Below are 20,544 nucleotides of genomic sequence, written 5' to 3' on the forward strand. Positions count from 1 at the left end.
TCAGTGTGACTTCTCTGGTGTGCAGCGAGCTTAAATGACAGCCTGACTCTTTTTCCACAGTAAGTGCAGCTGAATGGAGTCGCCTAGGTGTGAATCTGGCAGAGGCTGGGTAGCTGACCAAATCTCTTCCCATACATGGAGCAGGTGAACAGTCTCAACCCAGTGTGAAGTCACTGCTGTCTCACCTGGTAGGATGACTTGAGTGAATCCTTTCTCACAATAGGAGCAGGTGAGTTTTCTCCCTGTGGTGAGTCTGTTGGTGTACAGGGAGGGCACAGGAATATCTGAACCTTTTTCCACAGGAAGCGCAGCTGAACAACTTCTCCTCAATGTGAATGTGCTGGTGTTCAATGAGCACAGAGCCTGCAACTCTTCCCACAGGTACTGCAGCTGAATGGATTCTCCTCAGTGTGAATTCGCTGGTGAAACTGGAGGCTGAATAACCAAGGAAATCCTTTCCCACACATGGGGCAGGTGAATTGTCTCTCTCCCATGTGAATTTGTTGGTGTCTCACCAGGTCGAATGACTGAAAGAATCACCTGCCTGGCAGACCTCCTCTAAACTTTGCCCCACAGACCTTAAACCTATGCCCCCTGGTGACTGACCCCTCCAACCTGGGAAAGAGTGCCTGCCCATCCACTCAATCCATGCCCTTCATAATCTTATAGCCTCTATCAGGTCACCCCTCAACCTGTCTTTCTAATGAAAACAATCCGAGTCTATTCAGCCTCTCCACAGAGTTAACACTCTCCAGACCAGAGAAACTGTGTGTGGATGAGGCTTCAATTGATGATCCAAACCTTGAGACCCACAAAGAGGTCAGCACCATAGAAAAACCATGGAAGTGTGAGGACTGTGATAAAGAATTCAATTATCCATCCAGACTGAAAAAACATTGATGTATTCATGCTGGAGAGAGGCCATCCTGGTAAACCTCCTCTGCACTGTCTCCAAAGCCTCCACATTCTCTGGTAGTGCGGCGACCAGAATTGTGCACAATATTCCAAGTGCAAGGTTCTATACAACTGTAGCATGACTTGCCAGTTTTTTGTATACTCGATGCCGCGTTCAATTAACGCAAGCATTCCTTATGCTTTCTTGACTACCTTGTCCACTTGTGTTGCCACTTTCAAAGATCTGTGGACCTGCACGCCCAGATCTCTGACTTTCTATACTCCTAAGAGTTTTGCAATTGAGGTATATTTTCCCTCCATGTTAGCCCTACCAAAATGCATTACCTTACATTTATCCGGATTAAACTCCATTTGCCATTTCTCTGCCCAAGTCTCAAACTTATCTATGTCATGTTGCATCTTCTGACAATCCTCAACATTATCTGCCACCCCACCAACCTTGGTGTCATCCACAAACTTACTAATCAGACCGCTACATTTTCATCCAAATCATTTATGTATACTACAAAAAAGAGGCCCAGCACAGATCCCTGTGGAATGCCACGAGTCACAACCTTCCATTCAGAAAAACACCCCTCTACTGCTACCCTTTGCCATCTGTGACCGAGCCAGTTCTGTATCCATCTTACCACCTCACCTCTGACTTCACCTTTGGTACCAGTCTGGCATGAGGGGCATGTCTTAGGTTTTTTCCTGTCACCCTGATGTTTGAAGTCTTTTCTTGGAGACTAAACAGATGAACATTCCTCCTTCTATATTGAAAGATTGATGACATTCAATTTCTGAATAATCATTTGACTTAACCAAGTTCTTTGTTTTCAGTTCCAAAACTTCTTTTTTTTTTAAAGTATGTTTTTATTGGGTTTTTCCATGGTATATTTACAGATGTACACACAGAAACCAAAAAGAAATAACAAAAACATTTCAAAACTAAAAAACCAAGGAGTGGGTAAATAAAAACAAGGAAAGTGTATATACAGAGAAGCAAGGAAGAGAACATTTCATTACACATGCCATTAAGGTGGGATGGGGCCTTTCTCCCCCCCCCCCCCTTTCTTTTGTTATTTTTTTGTTTAAATACAGAACAAGCAAAAACAAAACCAGGTGGGAGGGGCAACTGGGTGGTGCCCCTAATGTCACTTGCATCTCTTGGTCGTTTTTTTTGTTTTGTTTTGGTGCATTTGCCTCCGCTTCGACTGGTCATCGTACATTCTTCTTGTACTTTCTTATTCTCAACCGTGCTAACCACTGTGTAGTCCGGTAGCAGTGGTTAGCACAGTTGCTTCACAGCTCCAGGCTCCCAGGTTCAATTCCCAGCTTCGGTCACTGTCTGAGCGGAGTCTGCATGTTCTCCTCGTGTCTCCATGGGTTTCCTCCGGATGCTCCAGTTTCCTCCCACAATCCAAAGATGTGCAGGTTAGGTGGATTGGCCATGCTAAATTGCCCTTAGTGTCCAAAAAGGTTAGGTGGAGTTACTGGGTTACGGGAATAGGTTGGAACTGTGGCCTTTCCAAGGGCGGGTGCAGACTCGATGGGCCGAGTGGCCCCCTTCTGCACTGTAAATTTGATGATTCTCTTTTGCCCTTCTGTGCTTGTTGTTGTCATACCCTGTGCTCTCCCTCCAGTTTGTGTTTCCTCCTCTTTCCTCCCCTCAGCTGGTCTCCTCCCCTCGTCCTCCCTGGACCCCCCCCTTCTCTCTATTTCTGCTACTCCCCTTTCTTTTCAGCTATGTTTGGCTACTCCCTCTTGCACTGCCCCCTCCCCTCCCCCAGTCCTCCCTCCCTTCTCTCCTCTCAATCCTTGGCTATTTCACCCTGGCTCTTGGCTGCTTGTTGATCCATTTGTTTGTTCGTTGGCCACAAACAGGTCCCGGAACAGTTGGGTTAATGGTTCCCATCTGGGAAATATACTGCAAATGGCAAAACTCTTAGGAATACAGAAAGTCATGATCACGTTCAGCAGGCGCCTGATGTTCGATGTTATCTGTCTATGAGTTCCGCAACTTCTAATCCTTCCCTTCTAGTGCCTGTAAAGAAAGTTTACAGAAATAACCATAAGTACAGCAATTCAGAACAGATAATTGTAGTTTTAGAACATAGAAAATACAGCACAGAACAGGCTCTTCGGCCCACGATGTTGTGCCGAACCTTTGTCCTAGATTAATCATAGATTATCATTGAATTTACAGTGCAGAAGGAGGCCATTCGGCCCTTTGAGTCTGCACCAGCTCCTGGAAAGAGCACCCTACCCAAACTCAACACCTCCACCCAACACCAAGGGCAATTTTGGACATTAAGGGCAATTTATCATTGGCCAATTCACCTAACCTGCACATCTTTGGACTGTGGGAGGAAACCGGAGCACCCGGAGGAAACCCACGCAGACACGGGGAGGACGTGCAGACTCCGCACAGACAGTGACCCAAGCCGGAATCGAACCTGGGACCCTGGAGCTGTGAAGCATTGTGCTATCCACAATGCTACCGTGCTGCCCTTAAGTACAAATTAATCTACACTATATCATTTTACCGTAATCCATGTACCTATCCAATAGCTGCTTGAAGGTCCCTAATGTTTCCGACTCAACTACTTCCACAGGCAGTGCATTCCATGCCCCCACTACTCTCTGGGTAAAGAACCTACCTCTGATATCCCTCCTATATCTTCCACCTTTCACCTTAAATTTATGTCCCCTTGTAATGGTTTGTTCCACCCGGGAATAAAGTCTCTGACTGTCTACTCTATTCCCCTGATCATCTTATAAACCTCTATCAAGTCGCCCCTCATCGTTATCCGTTCTAATGAGAAAAGGCCTAGCACCCTCAACCTTTCCTCGTAAGACCTACTCTCCATTCCAGGCAACATCCTGGTAAATCTTCTTTGCACCTTTTCCAAAGCTTCCACATCCTTCCTAAAATGAGGCGACCAGAACTTATCTTCATAGAACTTATCTTCCTCTCTTGATTTCCAAAGCGGTAACCACATCCCATTCCACACATTCTCCCATTTTCTGTGCTAAATACCAAACCCATGACACCATCTATCTCTACGTTTATTCCCTTCACTCCAAATTTTCTCAGTTCCATTACTCCGGTTTTTCTGTAGGAGGAAGGGCAATTAAAGAGTACTTGGGCTGAGCCAGAGACGCCCAACACCCGGAAAGGCAACAATAAATAATGTGGAGGTATCAATTATTTTCTCTCCTTGTCACTGGGACCCTGGAGTTCCGCCTCACCAGGAGAACCGTGCATGCGCCCAGGTTCTCGTACAAACAGGATGGCACCCGCTGAACGTGATCATGACTTTCTGTATTCCTAAGAGTCTGTTTATGGGGGAAGTCCCCGGATGTATAACCGCGGGAGCAGCATCGAGTTTTTGTTGTCTCAAGCGGTTATTTTGAATCCTCTCCGCCTATCTCCCAGGAAACCCGCATTGCGCATGGTCCAGCTCACAACGCCCTGGGTGTGATTGACGGCAGCTCCAGACCAATCGGAATGGGGAGCGACTCTGGAGGACTGAGCGGGAGAGGCTGGTCGCCCATCCAATCCGAGTGTGGAAGGGGGCGGGGCTGAGGCGGACCCTGCGCGTGCGCTCTGGCCCGCCCAATTCGCTCGCAAGATGGCGTCGGTTAATTTGGGTCTGTTAGCGGAAAAAGCCCGACCAACTGTCGCCGACTCAAAAGCTGTATCAGTAGGTATTCGAGGCTTTAAACCTACGCAAGATGTTTATGTAGCCTCCAATCCACACGCCGGCTCCATCCCTCCCCGCGATATCTCTCCCACTCCGACCGTTGACAAACTGCTGAGTCCCAGGCTGGAGTCAGCACTGCGCATGCTCCAGCTCACTGCCGGGGTGATTGACGGCAGCCCGAGACCCAGAGGAAGATAGGGCGTGGCTGGATGATTGTGAGAGTGGTTGGTCCTCCAATGAATCGGAGTGAATGAGGGACGAGGCTGGAGGCTCGAGTTACCAAACCCTCCAGATTTGTCTGGAGTATCCAGAAGTTGATCAATCTTCAGGACATTGCTGTGTGCAATCCTACACAAAAATCACAGGGACATGGAACATATAGAACATTACAGCGCAGTGCAGGCCCTTCGGCCCTCGATGTTGGGCTGACCTGTGAAACAACTCGAAAGCCCATCTACATTATTCCCTTATCATCCATATGTCTATCCAATGACCATTTGAATGCCCTTAGTGTTGGCAAGTCCACTACTGTTGCAGGCAGGGCATTCCACGCCCTTACTACTCTGAGTAAAGAACCTACCTCTGACATCTGTCTTATATCTATCTCCCCTCAATTTAAAGCTATGTCCCCTCGTGCTAGGCATCACCATCCGAGGAAAAAGGCTCTCACTGACCACCCTATCCAATCCTCTGATCATCTTGTATACCTCAATTAAGTCACCTCTTAACCTCTCTAATGAAAACAGCCTCAAGTCCCTCAGCCTTTCCTCATAATATCTTCCCTCCATACCAGGCAACATTCTGGTAAATCTCCTCTGCACCCTTTCCAATGCTTCCACATCCTTCCTATAATGCGGCGACCAGAATTGCACGCAATACTCCAAATGCTGCCGCACCAGGGTTTTGTACAGCTGCAACATGACCTCATAGCTCCGAAACTCAATCCCTCTACCAATAAAAGCTAATGATGTGGAGATGCCGGTGTTGTACTGGGGTGAGCACAGTAAGAAGTCTTACAACACTAGGTTAAAGTCCAACAGGTTTGTTTCGATGTCACTAGCTTTCGGAGTGCTGCTCCTTCCTCGGGTGATTAAAAGCTAACACACCATACGCCTTCTTAACAACCCTCTCAACCTGGGTGACAACTTTCAGGGATCTATGTACATGGACACCGAGATCTCTCTGCTCATCCACAGTGCCAAGAATCTTACCATTAGCCCAGTACTCTGTCTTCCTGTTATTCCTTCCAAAATGAATCACCTCACGTTTCTGCATTAAACTCCATTTGCCACCTCTCAGCCCAGCGCTGCAGCTTATCTATGTCCCTCTAACTTGTAACATCCTTCCGCACTGTCCACAACTCCACCGACTTTAGTGTCATCTGCAAATTTACTCACCCAACCTTCTACGCCCTCCTCCAGGTCATTTATAAAAATGACAAAAAGTAGTGGCCCCAAAACAGATCCTTTAAAATAGATTGTTTCATTTTCATTTTATCACCCTATAAAAGGCAGAGACTTACAGCTTTTGGAGGCAATAATGATCCACAGAAACTAGAATTGTCTATCCTGAATTTCTATCCTGTACTTAGAGTGAGGAAGGACTGTTTTCAATTCCTTTTACAGGTTGTTAGAAGGGGAGCATTTACTGACAAGAAAGTCAAATCAAACATCACATCAGGATCTGGCAGAGTAACAAGAATCACCAGGACCTGAGTATCATCGTCCTTTGAATATGGAAAGACAAATATTTGTCTGTTGACTGTGACAAAGGATATGAACCACCCAGCTGGGAACTTATGAGAGGCTGTTCACCTGTTCCTCCTGTTGAATGGATTGACTCCGCCGACAAACATGCTGACACGCCAGCGAGCTCGCAATAGCGAGAGGCCGTTCACCTGCTCTGTGTGCGGGGAGAGGTTCAGCGAGTTAGTGCCTCTCACTGAGCACCAGAGAGTTCACACCAAGGACAAGCCATTCAGCAGCTCCCTGTGTGGGAAGAGATTCGCCCAGTCCTCCCTATACACTGACCGCCAACTGATTCACTCAGATAAGAGACATTTTCAATGCAACAAAGGTGAGACGACCTTTAAAAGAAGCAGTGATCAGCTGAGACATCAGTACACTCACACCGGGGAGAGACCATTCCCCTGCGCCGAGTGTGGGAAGAGATTCACTTGTTCAATCCACCTGACACACAAGCATATTCACACCAGGGAGAAGCCATTTCCCTGCTCCCTGTGTGGCAAGGGTTTCATTTGTCCGTCCGACCTTCTGAAACACCAGCGAATTCACACTGGGGAGAGACTGTTTACCTGCTTTGAGTGTGGGAAGAGATTCGCTCTGTCATCCCACCTGTTGGCACACCAACGGGTTCACACCGGAGAGAGGCCGTTCACCTGCTCTGAGTGTGGGAAGACTTTCTCTCGGTCATATCATCTTTTCATTCACAACCGTCTTCACACCGGGGAAAGACCGTACCTTTGCCCCATCTGTGGGAAGAGATTTATTTGTCTACACCACCTGCAAATACACAGGTCTGTTCACACAGGGGAGAAGGCGTTCACATGCTCTGAGTGTGGGAAATGTTTCACTCAGTCATCCAGTCTCCAGAGACACCGACGCACCCACACTGGGGAGAGGCCGTACACCTGCTGTGTGTGTGGCAAGGGATTCAGTCAGTCCTCCCAATGCATTGAACACCAACGCGTTCACTCTGAGAGGAGACCTTTTCGATGCTCTGAATGTAAGAAGACTTTTAAAAGAAGACATGATCTGCTGAAACACCAGCGCATTCACACTGGGGAGAAGCCATTCACCTGCTCTGTGTGTGGGAAGAGATTCGCCCATTCATCCGATCTGGTGAGACATCAGGGCACTCACACTGGGGAGAGGCCATTCACCTGCTCTGTGTGTAGGCAGGGATTCACTGATTCATCCCACCTGCAGAGACACCAACAAAGTCACACTGGAGAGAGGCCATTCACCTGTCCTGTATGTGAGAAGAGATTCACTCAGTCATCCAGCCTGCAGAGACACCAGCGAAGTCACACGGGGGACAGACCGTTCAGCTGCTCTGTCTGTGAGAAGAGATTCACTCAGTTATCCAGCCTGCAGAGACACCAGCGAAGTCACACTGGGGACAGACCATTCACCTGCTCTGTCTGTGAGAAGAGATTCACTTGTTCACACCACCTGCTGAGACATCAGCGAAGTCATTTGTCACCTGAAAACGTAGATTCCGTTTCTGCTGGGAATCAAATATAAGACTAAACATTGTCCCCTTTCCAACTCTAGATTAATTTGGTTCTCATACCATCAGTTACTCTGATGGACAAGTTCCAGCACCCCACACCCAGAGTGTCTCTCCAAGCTTTGGGATCCAGGGAATGTATCGGTAATACATCCAAGATCACTGAACACAGCCTGTTCATCACTTTCAGCTCCTGGACTGACTGTGTGTCCCACAGCATCTCTCTAACCTTCGATGTGTGAACTGAACATCACACCTTCAAAGCTTATAAATTGAAATCCACTCAGTGAATATATTAATGAAACACTGTGGTTTTGAGACATGGTTAAGGTGGCAGAGTACTGCTGTGTCAGCCACGGATCAGGGGGGAACACTCTGACCCTGAAGGTTTAAGTCCCATTTCAGCCACTACACACAAAAACCAAGGTTGACTCTCCAGCATAATGTCAATGCAGTGTCTCACTGTCAGTGCTGAGGGAACGCTGCAGTGTTGGAGGGTCAGTACTGAGAGAGTGTCTCACTGTCAAGAGGGTCAGTACTAAGTCTGTCACTGTCGGAGAGTCAGTGCTGAGGGAGCACTGCACTGTCAGAGGGTCCATACTGAAGATGTGCCGCACTGTCAAGAGGGTCAGCGTTGAGGGAGTGCTGCACTGTCAGAGGGTCAGAACTGAGGAAGCGATGCACTGTTAGAGGATCAGTACTGAGAGTGTGTCTCACTGACAGAGGTGCTGTTGCTCACTTCACGATATTACCCGAGGTCCCAGCTATTTTCTCACATGGATGTGAAAGTACCATTAGCCACTATCTTGAAGACCAGCAGATTATTCCCAGTGTCCTGATAAATATTTGTTCCTCAGCAATATCACTAACACATTATCTGGTCATTATCACATTGCTGTGTGTGTGGGAGCCTGCTGTATACAAATTGATCACTGTTTCCCATATTAGAACAGTATGCACATTTCAGAAGTAGTTTCTTGGGTGTGAAGCACTTTGGGAAGTCCCGAGCTGCTGAAAAGTGCTGATGAATGCAAGTCCTTCTTTCTTCTGTATTTTGTCCATAATGGAAGATGTCTGAACCTTTGTCCTTGTGAAACCTTTGCTGTTGTGAAATATGGGTGTAGATTAATGATTCTCACATCTTTGCTCGTGTGAGCTGCAATTGTGTAGAAATGGGGATCTGTAAAGAGAGGAGAGGTGAAACAAGGAAATGGTATCTGTGTGTGATAGTGACACATCCTTGTGCTCACACTTTGAACAGTGCACAGATATTCTTGTGGTTATGGTGTGAACAAAGCCAGATCACCAATATAGTGAACAAGTTATATATATCTCCAGCGTATTCGTATGGGCAGCACGGTAGCACAGAGTTGCTTCACAGCTCCAGGGTCCCAGGTTCGATTCCCGGCTTGGGTCACTGTCTGTGCGGAGTCTGCACGTTCTCGCCGTGTCGGCGTGGGTTTCCTCCGGGTGCTCCGGTTTCCTCCCATATTCCAAAGATGTGCAGGTTAGGTGGATTGGCGATGATAAATTTCCCTTAGTGTCAAAAAGGTTAGGTGGGGTTGCTGGGTTACGGGAATAGGGTGGAGGTGTAGCTTGGGTGTGGTGCTCTTTCCTAAGGGCCGGTGCAGACTCGATGGGTCAAATGACCTCCTTCTGCACTGTAAATTCTATGATCCACAGCTTGTTCAGTCAGACCCAGGGAGGAGAGTGCTCTGAATCCACTCTTCTCCCTGTACTCCGATCAGGAAACTATACTCAGTCTGTGGTATTGCAGTGCTGTTAATAAAGTCAGTAACAGATAATCTGTTGTTGTGAGCTTGATTATCTGGTGTCTGAAACCACCAGATTCCATATTTAGACTCAACAAAATGAACAAGGATACACATCCCACCCAATCCTCCAGCTCAACATTCACCGGAGAAAGTCTGTTATCTAACACCTCGAGTGGACAGAACAGAGAAAGATCCCAACAGTAAGAAACTCTCCAATCATTTGTAAATATGTTTTAAATGATGACAGGATCCAACTGTCAGTTTCCATCACATTGAAGTCAATGGACGGTGAGAGCGCGGTTATTCTAGAACTATTAAAAACACTAGTTAGAGCACAGCTCGAGAACTGAGTCCAGTTCTAGTCAGCACATTACAGGAAGGATGTGACTGCTCCACAAAGTGCAGAAGAGATTTATCTGGATGTTGTCAGGACTGGAGAATTTTAACAATGAAGAAAGATTGAATGGGCAGTGTTTGTTTTCTTGGTAAGAGCTGTTTCAATACTGTGGAAGGGCAGAAACCTGATTGGAGGTATTCAAACAAGGTGTTCTGGGAAAGATGGGCAGTGATTTGGTAAGTGGCAACGAATTCAAGGAGTCTGGAGAAGAAAGGGAGGTTGGATATAGGGCAGCAGGTTGCAATTATGGTTCGTTCAAGGATTTGTTTAGTGAAGAAGGGGTGATGATTTGATGGACAGGGACAGGACCCTGAAGAGGGAGAACCATTAATGTCAGTGAACATGGGGAAGTTGGGTGATCAGCAGATTTGTGAGAATAGGGTCAATGGAGCAGGAGGTGGGCCTCTTAGACGAGAGGAGCACTGAGAGGGCATTAGATGAGATGGGAGAAAAACTAGAGAAAGATGTGGATTCAGAGCTTCGACAATGAGGAACTCCAGAGACAGTTTGACTCAGTCGGCTAGTGGAAGGGAGGGACGCAGCAGAGGCAGCTGATCAGATTATCTGAATCTTAGTGACTAAGAAGCTCCATGAGCTCCTAACACTTGTTGTTGGAGGGGAGGATGTAGGGGAGAGGGAGAGCCCTTCAAAAGGAGCTAACATGTTAAAAATACTACAAATATTAAAAATAAATGGTAGAACTCTTTTGTGTACTGACGGGCAGAGAGATTGGGGCGTGCATGTCCACCGATCATTGGAAGTGGCAACACCTGTGGATAAACTGGTCAAGAAGGCATACAGCATGCTGGCCTTCATCGGTTGGGGCATTGAGTATAAAAATTGGCAAGTCATGTTGCAGCTGTACAGGACCTTGGAATATTTGTACAATTCTGGTCGCCACACTACTAGAAGGATATGGATGCTTTGGAGAGTGTACATAAGCGGTTTACTAGGATGTTGCCTGGTATGGAGGGCATTAGCTATGAGGAGAGGTTAGATAAACTCGGTCTGTTCTCACTGGAACGATGGACGTTGAGAGGCGACCTGATAGAGGTCTACAAAATTATGAGTGGCATGGACAGAATGGATAGTTAGATGCTCTTTCCTAGGGTAGTAGAGTCAAGTGCTCGGGAACATAGGTTTAAAGTGCGTGGGGAAAAGTTTAGAACAGATGTGTGAGGCATGTTTTTCACACAGAGGGTGGTAAATATATGGAACACTCTGCCTGGGGAGGTGGTGGGAGCAGGTACGATAGGGGCATTGAGACAAATATATGAATAGGGTGGGAATGGGAGGATATGGATTTTGTAAGTGCACACGGTTCTAGTTTAGGCAGGAACCATGTTCGGCACAGGAGGGCCGAAGGGCCTGTTCCTGTGCTGTATTATTCTTTGTACTCAACACACTGCTTTTAAGAGAAGGCTGATTTATTTGACTTTATCGAGAATATTAAAACCTATTTTGGGCTAGAATTTATTAAAATCACAGAAGGAGATCAAACGAGCATGGTTGAATCCCTGGATATGATTAACAGCAAAACCCAATCACTGTTTTGAACTTGCTAGTGTGCCCGCGGGTTGGCGGAGGTGAGCAGTCTCTCGCTGGTGTATCCACGAGTGGGATAACTTGAGTGAATCCCTTCAAACATTCCAAGCAGGTGAATGGTGTCTTTCCCCCCCCCCAACCCAGTGTGAACCCGCTGGTTGAGATGATCATCTGAACCCAATCTCACACAGCATCTGAACAATCTCTCATCAGTACGAATGCAGTTCCTGAGAACTTTTAGATCACTTCCCACATTCTGGACATTTAAAAGCTCTCTCCCCAGTCTGAAGTCGCTGGTGTGTCAGCAGATAGGATAGCTGTGTAAATTGCTTTGTACACTCAGGTGATCGGCCTCTCCCCACTGTGATGGCGCAAATGATTTTCCAGTTCAAATGAGCATCTGAATCCCTTCCCACAGTGCCCACCTTTACACGGTTTCTCCCCAGAGTGCGCTTGTGTTTTGACAAGCCAGATGATTGGCTGAAGCCTTGTCCACACACACAACACGTGTATTGTTTCTCCCCACTGTGAATGGTGCTTTTTCCTTCCATGTTCAAAACCTGATAATATTCAGGTTGCCATAAATTAGGTGAATCTGACAGATCTTGATGTGACGTTTGGTGTCAGTTTATCAACTGCAAATCCTCCCCTTCTAATACCCTGTGAAATTGATTTTAAAGAGAGTGAGAGAGAACCCACAAAAACACAAAGGCAGGTTGTGAAATTAAGCTGAATGAATCTGGCTATTTGTGGGGCCGGCACTAGGAAAAAGTGACCTTGAAAACCCAAATGGTTCACGAATGTCCTTCAGGGAAGAGAATCTGCCTCCCAGTCGAGGCCTACACACTCTAATAGCAGGGAGATGTGGTGAAGGAAAGGGATATTATCTACCTTCAGTTTGATCAGAACTTTGCAAGAATCTCAAAAGTTCTCAACATCCACCAACTACAAGGACCAGTGTAGCAGGTGTATGTTAATACCATCACGTCCAAGTTTCCTCACAAGTCATACATCACCTTGACCTGTCTGACATCCAGCATGGGACAAACATAAATGTCCTTCTAAATATTTTGAAGATTGAAGACATTGTGTTCAGTCCATGCTACAAATTCCACTCCCAGGACGCTGACTCAATTCCTCTCCCTGATAGCTGCCTGTCATTGAACCAGATTATTTACAATCATGGTGAAATATTTCACCCAATGATCTTCCAACCACATATCCACATCATCACCAAGACCGCCTATTTCCACCTCACTAAAATCACTTGCGTCAACCCCATTATTAGCTCATCTGCTGCTGAAATACTCATCCATTCCTTTGTTACCTCGAGACTTAAACAAAGGAGACTACAATGGGGTGAGGGAGGGGTTGGCTAGGGTAGATTGGGAGCAAAGACTTTGTAGTGGGACAATTGAGGAACAGTGGAGGACTTTCAAAGAGATTGTTCACGGTGCTCAGAAAAAGTACATACCAGTGAAAAGGAAGGACTGTAGGTAAAAGAATAATCATCCATGGATATCTGAGGAAATAAAGGAGGGTATCAAATTGAAAGAAAATGCATACAAAGTGGGAAAGAGTAGTGGGAAACTAGAGGATTGGGAAATCTTTAAAGATCAACAGAAAACCTCAAAAAATGCTGTGATGAAAAGTAAGATAGATTATGAGAGTAAACTAGCTCAGAATATAAAAAGATAGCAAATGGTTCGACAAATATATAAAACAAAAAGGTAAACGTCGGTCCTTTAGAGGATGAGAAGTGGGATTTAATAATGGGAAATGAGGAAATGGCTGAGGCATTGAACAGGTATTTTGTGTCGGTTTTCACAGTGGAAGACACAAATAACATGCCAATAATTGTTGGCTAGGAGGCTATGGCAGGTGAGGACCTAGAAACGACCATTATCACTAAAGAGGTAGTGGGCAAGTCTATGGGGCTAAAGGTAGACAAGTCCCCTGACCCTGATGGAATACATCCCAGGGTACTAAACGAGGTGGCATGGGAAATAGCAAATGAGCTTGTGGTAATTTACCAAAATTCACTGGACTCGGGGACGGTTTCGTCAGATTGGAAAACAGCAAATGTGATGCCACTGTTTAAAAAAGGAGGTAGACAAAAGGTGGGTAACTATAGGTCGGTTAGCTTAACTTCTGTAGTGGGGAAAATGCTTGAATCTGTCATTAAGGAAGAAATAGCGAGACCTCTGGATAGAAATTGTCCCATTGGGCGGACGCAGCATGGATTCATGAAAGGCAGGTCATGTTTGACTAATTTAGTCAAATTCTTTGAGGACATTACGAGTGTGATGGACAACGAGGAACTGGTGGATGTGGTGTGTTGCTCTGTTTCTCTGGTATGGCGGTAAATATGGTCGCCTTCCTTGATCCTAATTACGTTTGCTTTAGAGTCGCCAGGTATCTTTCGATACCACCACAAGGTTCAAACCCAAATACTGATCAAAAGCCGATACACCAGTTAGTTCAAAGTCAATACTATTTATTTACACACACAGTAATATCTACTCATGCACAAAATACTACAAACTAAACTATCTCTAACGCCTATACTTAGCTTCGGGTGCCCACTCAGTCAGAGGAACAAAGGCCGTTGTTCGGATCTGAGGTTGTTGGGTTCGAAGTGGTACAGGAGAACAGCTAAGGTTGTCCGTCTGGTAGCGAGCATTGGCCTTGGACTTACTTGCTTCTGGTATACCTGGTGGAAGGTTCTCTCCGCTTTGAGAGCCAAATCCAAGAGAGCGATTCTCTCTTCTTATACCCGAAGGGGCTTCACGTGCTTTTGGGCGGGCCTTTAACTTGGCCCCAATTAATTGGGCCGTATCTTGATCACTCGTATTGATCTTGACCAATAAAGGGGTGGGTGCCCTGATAGCTGGGCGGGTCCTATGTGGCCGTTGGCCTTGCTTTGTTTATGCTTTCGGTTTGGGGAACTGGCGCCGCGATGTCTGGAGCTAGATCGGTTGCTTGAGTGTCTTTCCTTTGTTCCCGGAGATGGGCCATCAATATGTTAATTGTCCTACAGTTTCAGTCCCGTCTGGGAGCTGTTTCTTCAATATGCATACAGGCGCTGTGCCTGCTTCCTTTCTTAACATTGTCCATAGTTCCCTACAGTCTTTGCGATCATCCATTTTGTATTCTGGAAGTGACCATCCCAGATGGCTACAGGGGTATCTGGATTTCCAGAAGGCATTCACCAAAGTGCCGCAAAAAAGGATGCTGCATAAGTTAAAGGCACATGGCGTTACGAATAATGTATTAGCATGGATAGAGAATTAGTTAACTAACAGAAAGCAAAGAGTGGGGATAAATGTGTGTTTTTCTGGTTGGCCATCAGTGGCTAGTGCTGTGCCTCAGGGATCAGTGTTGGGCCCACAATTGTTCACATCTCACATAGATGGTCTGGAGTTGGGGACCAAGTGTCAAAAGTTTGCAGGTGACACTAAGAGGAGTGGTAGAGCCAAATGTGCAGAGGACACTGAAAGTCTGCAATGGGATATAGATAGTTTAAGTGAGTGGGTAAGGGTCTGGCAGATGGAGTACAATGTTGGTAAATATAAGCTCATCCATTTTGGTAGGAATAACAGCAAAATGGACTATTATTTAAACGGTAAAAAATTGCAACATGCTGCTGTGCAGGGGGACCTGGGTGTCCTTGTCCATGAATCACAAAATGTTGTTTTGCAGGTGCAGCAAGTGGAATTTTGTCCTTCATTGCTAGAGGGGTGGAGTTTAAAAGCAGGGAGATTATATTGCAGCTGTATAGGGTGCTGTGTGGCCATACTTTGAGTACTGTGTCCAGTTTTGGTCTCCTTACTTGAGAAAGGATGTACTGGCATTGGACGGTGTGCAGAGGAGATTCGCTAGGTTGATTCCAGAGTTGAGAGGATTAGCTTATGAGGAGAGACTGGGACCATACTCATTGGAATTTGGAATAATATGGGGAGATCTTATAGAAACATATAAAATGATGAAGGGACTAGATAGGATAGAAGCAGGGAAGTTATTTCCAGTGGCGGGTGAAACTAGAACTACGGGCCATAGCCTCAAAATAAGGGTGAGCAAATTTAGGCCTCAGGCAATGGCCTCAGGTGGTGGATAATCGGCGCGGGGTACTCCCAAAGTACGTCGCTTTTTGGGGAGTGGAGAATCGCGGAACTGGCAGAGGGCCCGATTTCATGCAGGAAACTGATTCACCGCCCTGTCGCCGAATGCGATTTCGGCTTCGGGGTGCAGAGAAACCAGCCCCTGATTTGGAAATGACAGAGATTTCAAATTTATCTTAACCTGAATATCATTAGAAGGAATATAATGGAAGGAAAGAACACCATTCACAGTGGGGCAAAACCGTACATGTGTTTGTGTGTGGACCAGGCTTCAGCCAATTGCCTGACATTTTGAGACACAAGGGCAGTCATGACAGGGAGAAACTGTAGAAATGTGAGGACTGTAGGAAGAAATTCAATTATCCATCGCAGCTGGATATTCATCAACACTCACACTGGGGAAAGACCATTCACCTGCAGTTATCCACATTGCTGATGCACCAGCGAGTTCACACTGCAGCGAGGCCGTTCAAATGTAATCTGTGTGAAGCAGGATTTTATGATTCATTTAGATTTAGATTTATTGTGACCTGCACCGAGGTGGAGTGAAAAGTATTGTTCTGCGTACAGTACAGTCAGATCATACCATACATGAAAAGCATAGGACATATGATAGACACAATGTAGATACATAGACATCGGTGATGTTTATGGAGTGTACTGCTGCACAGTAGAGAAGATGCGTGGAGTGATCAGTTCAGTCCATAAGAGGACCATTCAGGAGACTGGTAGCAGTGGAGGAGAAGCTGTTTTTGAATCTGTTAGTGCATGTTCTCAGACTTTTGTATTTTCTGCCTGTTGGAAGAGAGAATTCTCTGGATGGGAGGGGTCTTTGATTATGCTGCCCATTTTCCCGAGGCAGCGGGAGATTTAGACAGAGTCAATGGATGGGAGGCAGGTTCACATGATGGACTGGGCTGTGTTTGTGATTCTGTAGTTTCTTATGGTCTTGGGCCGAGCAGTTACCATACCAACCTGTGAGGCAGCCAGATAGGATGCTTTCTATGGTGCATCTGTGAAAATTGGGAAGAATCAATGTGGACATGTCGAATTTCCTTAGTTTCCTGAGAAAGTATAGGTGCTGTTGTACTTTCTTGGTCGTAGCGTTGACGTGGGTGGACCAGGACAGATTGTTGGTGATGTGCACACCCAGAAATTTGAAGCTGTCAACCATCTCCACCTCGGCACCATTGATGCAGACGGGGGTGTACGACACTTCGCATCCTGAAGTCGATGACCAGCTCTTTAGTTTTGCTGACATTGCAGGAGAGATTGTTGTTGTTGCACCATGCCATTAGGTTCTTCGGACGTTACCAGTGCAGTAGATAACGGGGAGCCAATGGATGTGGTATATCTGGATTTCCAGAAAGCTTTTGACAAGGTGCCACACAAAAGGTTGCTGCATAAACTAAAGATGCATGGCATTGAGGGTAAAGTGGTAGCATGGGTAGAGGATTGGTTAACTAACAGAAAGCAGAGAGTGGGGATAAATGGGTGTTTCTCTGGTTGGCAACCTGTAACTAGTGGGGTCCCTCAAGGATCAGTGTTGGGCCCGCAGTTGTTCACAATTTACATAGATGATTTGGAGTTGGGGACCAAGTGCAATGTGTCAAAGTTTGCAGACGACACTAAGATGAGTGGTAAAGCAAAAAGTGCAGAGGATACCGGAAGTCTGCAGAAGGATTTGGATAGGTTAGGTGAATGGGCTAGGGTCTGGCAGATGGAATTCAATGTTGCCAAGTGTGAGGCTATCCATTTTGGGAGGAATAACAGCAGAATGGATTATTATTTAAACGGTAAGATGTTAAAACATGCTGCTGTGCAGAGGGACCTGGGTGTGCTGGTGCACGAGTCGCGAAAAGTTGGTGTGCAGGTGCAGCAGGTGATTAAGAAGGCGAATCGAGTTTTGTCTTTCATTGCTAGAGGGATGGAGTTCAAGACTAGTGAGGTTATGCTGCAATTGTATAGGGTGTTGGTGAGGCCGCATCTGGAGTATTGTGTTCAGTTTTGGTCTCCTTACCTGAGAAAGGACATATTGGCACTGGAGGGAGTGCAGAGGAGATTCACTAGGTTGATCCCAGAGTTGAGGGGATTAGATTATGACGAGAGGTTGAGTAGACTGGGACTGTGTTCATTGGCGTTTAGAAGGATGCGAGGGGATCCTATTGAAACATAAAATTATGAAGGGAATAGATAGGATAGATGCGGGCAGGTTGTTTCCACTGGTCGGGGAAAGCAGAACTAGGGGGCATAGCCTCAAAATAAGGGGAAGTAGATTTAGGACGGAGTGTAGGAGGAACTTCTTCACCCAAAGGGTTGTGAATCTCTGGAATTCCTTGCCCAGTGAAGCAGTTGAGGCTCCTTCTTTAAACGTTTTTAAGAAAAAGATAGATACCTTTCTAAAGCATAAAGGGATTCGGGGATATGGTGTACGGGCCGGAGAGTGGAGCTGAGTCCACAAAGATCAGCCATGATCTCATTAAATGGCGGAGCAGGCTCGAGGGGCCAGATGGCCTACTTCTGTCCCTAGTTCTTATGTTCTCTAACTCCCTCCTGTTGATTCCATCATCCGTCCTGCTGAGACACCAGATTGTTAGCCTGATTTTCATTGTCCACACTGTAGAAAGAACGTTCACCTGCTCTGACTGCTCAGTCATTCCACTGCTGAAACACAAGTGAGTTCACAAATAACTTTTTTGCAGTTAATCAAATCCAGTAATAGAAAAGAAGATAGGAAGATTTTTTTGTCAATATATAAAAGGTAAGAGAGAGGCAAAAATAGTCATTAGACCACTGGAAAATGAGGCTGGAGAAGTAGTAATAGGAATCAAAGAAATGGCAGAAGAGCTGAATATCACTAAGGAAAAGGTTCTGGGGAAACTGAAAGGTGTGAAGGTGGATAAATGACCTGGACGGGATGGACTACACCCCAGAGATAGCTGAGGAGAATGTGGAGGCATTGGTGGTGATCTTCATGAATTACTGGAGGAGGGAGAGTCCCAGAGAACTAAAAAGTGGCAAATGTAACACACCTGTTTAAGAAGAGAGGGAGGCAGAAGATAGGAAATTATAGGCCTGTTAGCCTGATTTTGGTCATTGGTAGGATTTTAGAGTGCATTATTAAAGATGAGATTGCAGAGCACTTGGAAGTGCATGATAAAATAGGACTGAGTCAGCACAGCTTCGTCAAGGGGAGGTTGAAGAGATCTACCATGCGGATTTAGTGGGACTTGCGAACACTAAAACTCAGTAGAAATTTGAGTTAAAACTTCTCGGGTGCAAATCGTTTATTGCCTCTATTTGATTACAATTGAGAATCACTTAAACCTTATTCTCTAATAAGTCCAGCTAGCAAAAAGGACTTAAAGAGAAGCAACTTGGACACAATTTAACTTTGAAAATAATACAGAAATGGTTTCTTGCTTACGGCAAAACAGCTTGCATTTACTTCAAGAGTTAGAGTGGAAAAGTGAAAGTATAGAGACAGCGAATAGTTTAGATCAAAGTATAGATGATTCATTAATAAAAATGGCCGTACGGACCCTCACGGTTATACAAAATCATATCAGTCTTTACCTATCTATCTACACCTCTAAGTCATCCTAATTGGTTTGGGTTAGAATCAAATGAGTTTGATTTGACGGTTAGCTGTCAATCTTGAATGTGCAACATTAGTTTTAATTGTTTCGTGTCTACATACTTGTGTATGTTTAGGAATGCGATATTGTGCTGTTATCGCGACCAGCTTGAACTGGTCTTTTGCTGACTTAGCTGTTATAACAAGAGCCCTCATGTTACAGTGTCGTTGCTATGCTGTTGCTATGAAGCCTGCCCTGTCCTTGGACACTGTCTTGAAAAATGTATTCATTAGTTCAGTTAAAGTGTTTGTTTTAATCTCTACTGCTTTTGCATGTATCAGGTTCTTTTGTGTTTCTGTTGTTTTTATGTTGTACTGTCTTGCTAGAATAATGGAACTTAGTAAAGTGAATTATGCTGTGTTATGCTGTTTTGTAAGCTGTATGTTTTGAGATAGAACATAGAACGATACAGCGCAGTACAGGCCCTTCGGCCCACGATGTTGCACCGAAACAAAAGCCATCTAACCTACACTATGCCATTATCATCCATATGCTTATCCAATAAACTTTTCAATGCCCTCAATGTTGGTGAGTTCACTACTGTTGCAGGTAGGGCATTCCACGGCCTCACCACTCTTTGCGTAAAGAACCTACCTCTGACCTCTGTCCTATATCTATTACCCCTCAGTTTAAAGCTATGTCCCCTCGTGCCAGCCATTTCCATCCGCGGGAGAAGGCTCTCACTGTCCACCCTATCTAACCCCCTGATCATTTTGTATGCTTCTATTAAGTCTCCTCTTAACCTTCTTCTCTCCAACGAAAACAACCTCAAGTCCATCAGCCTTTCCTCATAAGATTTTCCCTCCATACCAGGCAACATCCTGGTAAATCTCCTCTGCACCCGCTCCAAAGCCTCCACGTCCTTCCGATAATGCGGTGACCAGAACTGTACGCAATACTGCAAATGCGGCCGTACCAGAGTTTTGTACAGCTGCAACATGACCTCCTGACTCCGGAACTCAATCCCTCTACCAGTAAAGGCCAACACTCCATAGGCCTTCTTCACAACCCTATCAACCTGGGTGGCAACTTTCAGGGATCTATGTACATGGACACCTAGATCCCTCTGCTCATCCACACTTCCAAGAACTTTACCATTAGCCAGATATTCCGCATTCCTGTTATTCCTTCCAAAGTGAATCACCTCACACTTCTCTACATTAAACTCCATTTGCCACCTCTCAGCCCAGCTCTGCAGCTTATCTATGTCCC

The 20,544-nt window shown here is 45.7% G+C and overlaps 1 protein-coding gene across 1 annotated transcript; it reads left to right on the forward strand.

Annotated features, from left to right (window-relative positions):
- Positions 1–4,515: 4,515 nt before the first annotated feature.
- On the forward strand, positions 4,516–19,855 carry LOC140420845 (uncharacterized). Its single transcript, XM_072504924.1, has 2 exons — positions 4,516–4,604; positions 6,230–19,855. The coding sequence occupies exon 2, from the start codon at positions 6,458–6,460 to the stop codon at positions 7,868–7,870; it is 1,413 nt and encodes a 470-aa protein (XP_072361025.1). The 5' UTR covers positions 4,516–4,604; positions 6,230–6,457; the 3' UTR covers positions 7,871–19,855.
- Positions 19,856–20,544: the final 689 nt, after the last annotated feature.

The sequence above is a fragment of the Scyliorhinus torazame genome, chromosome 5 (genome assembly GCF_047496885.1).
Source record: "Scyliorhinus torazame isolate Kashiwa2021f chromosome 5, sScyTor2.1, whole genome shotgun sequence".
Taxonomy (NCBI): Eukaryota; Metazoa; Chordata; class Chondrichthyes; order Carcharhiniformes; family Scyliorhinidae; genus Scyliorhinus; species Scyliorhinus torazame.

Bases quoted from the DNA above. Each gene is read 5' to 3' on its own strand.
- LOC140420845 (XM_072504924.1), top strand. From the start codon at position 6,458: ATGCTGACACGCCAGCGAGCTCGCAATAGCGAGAGGCCGTTCACCTGC.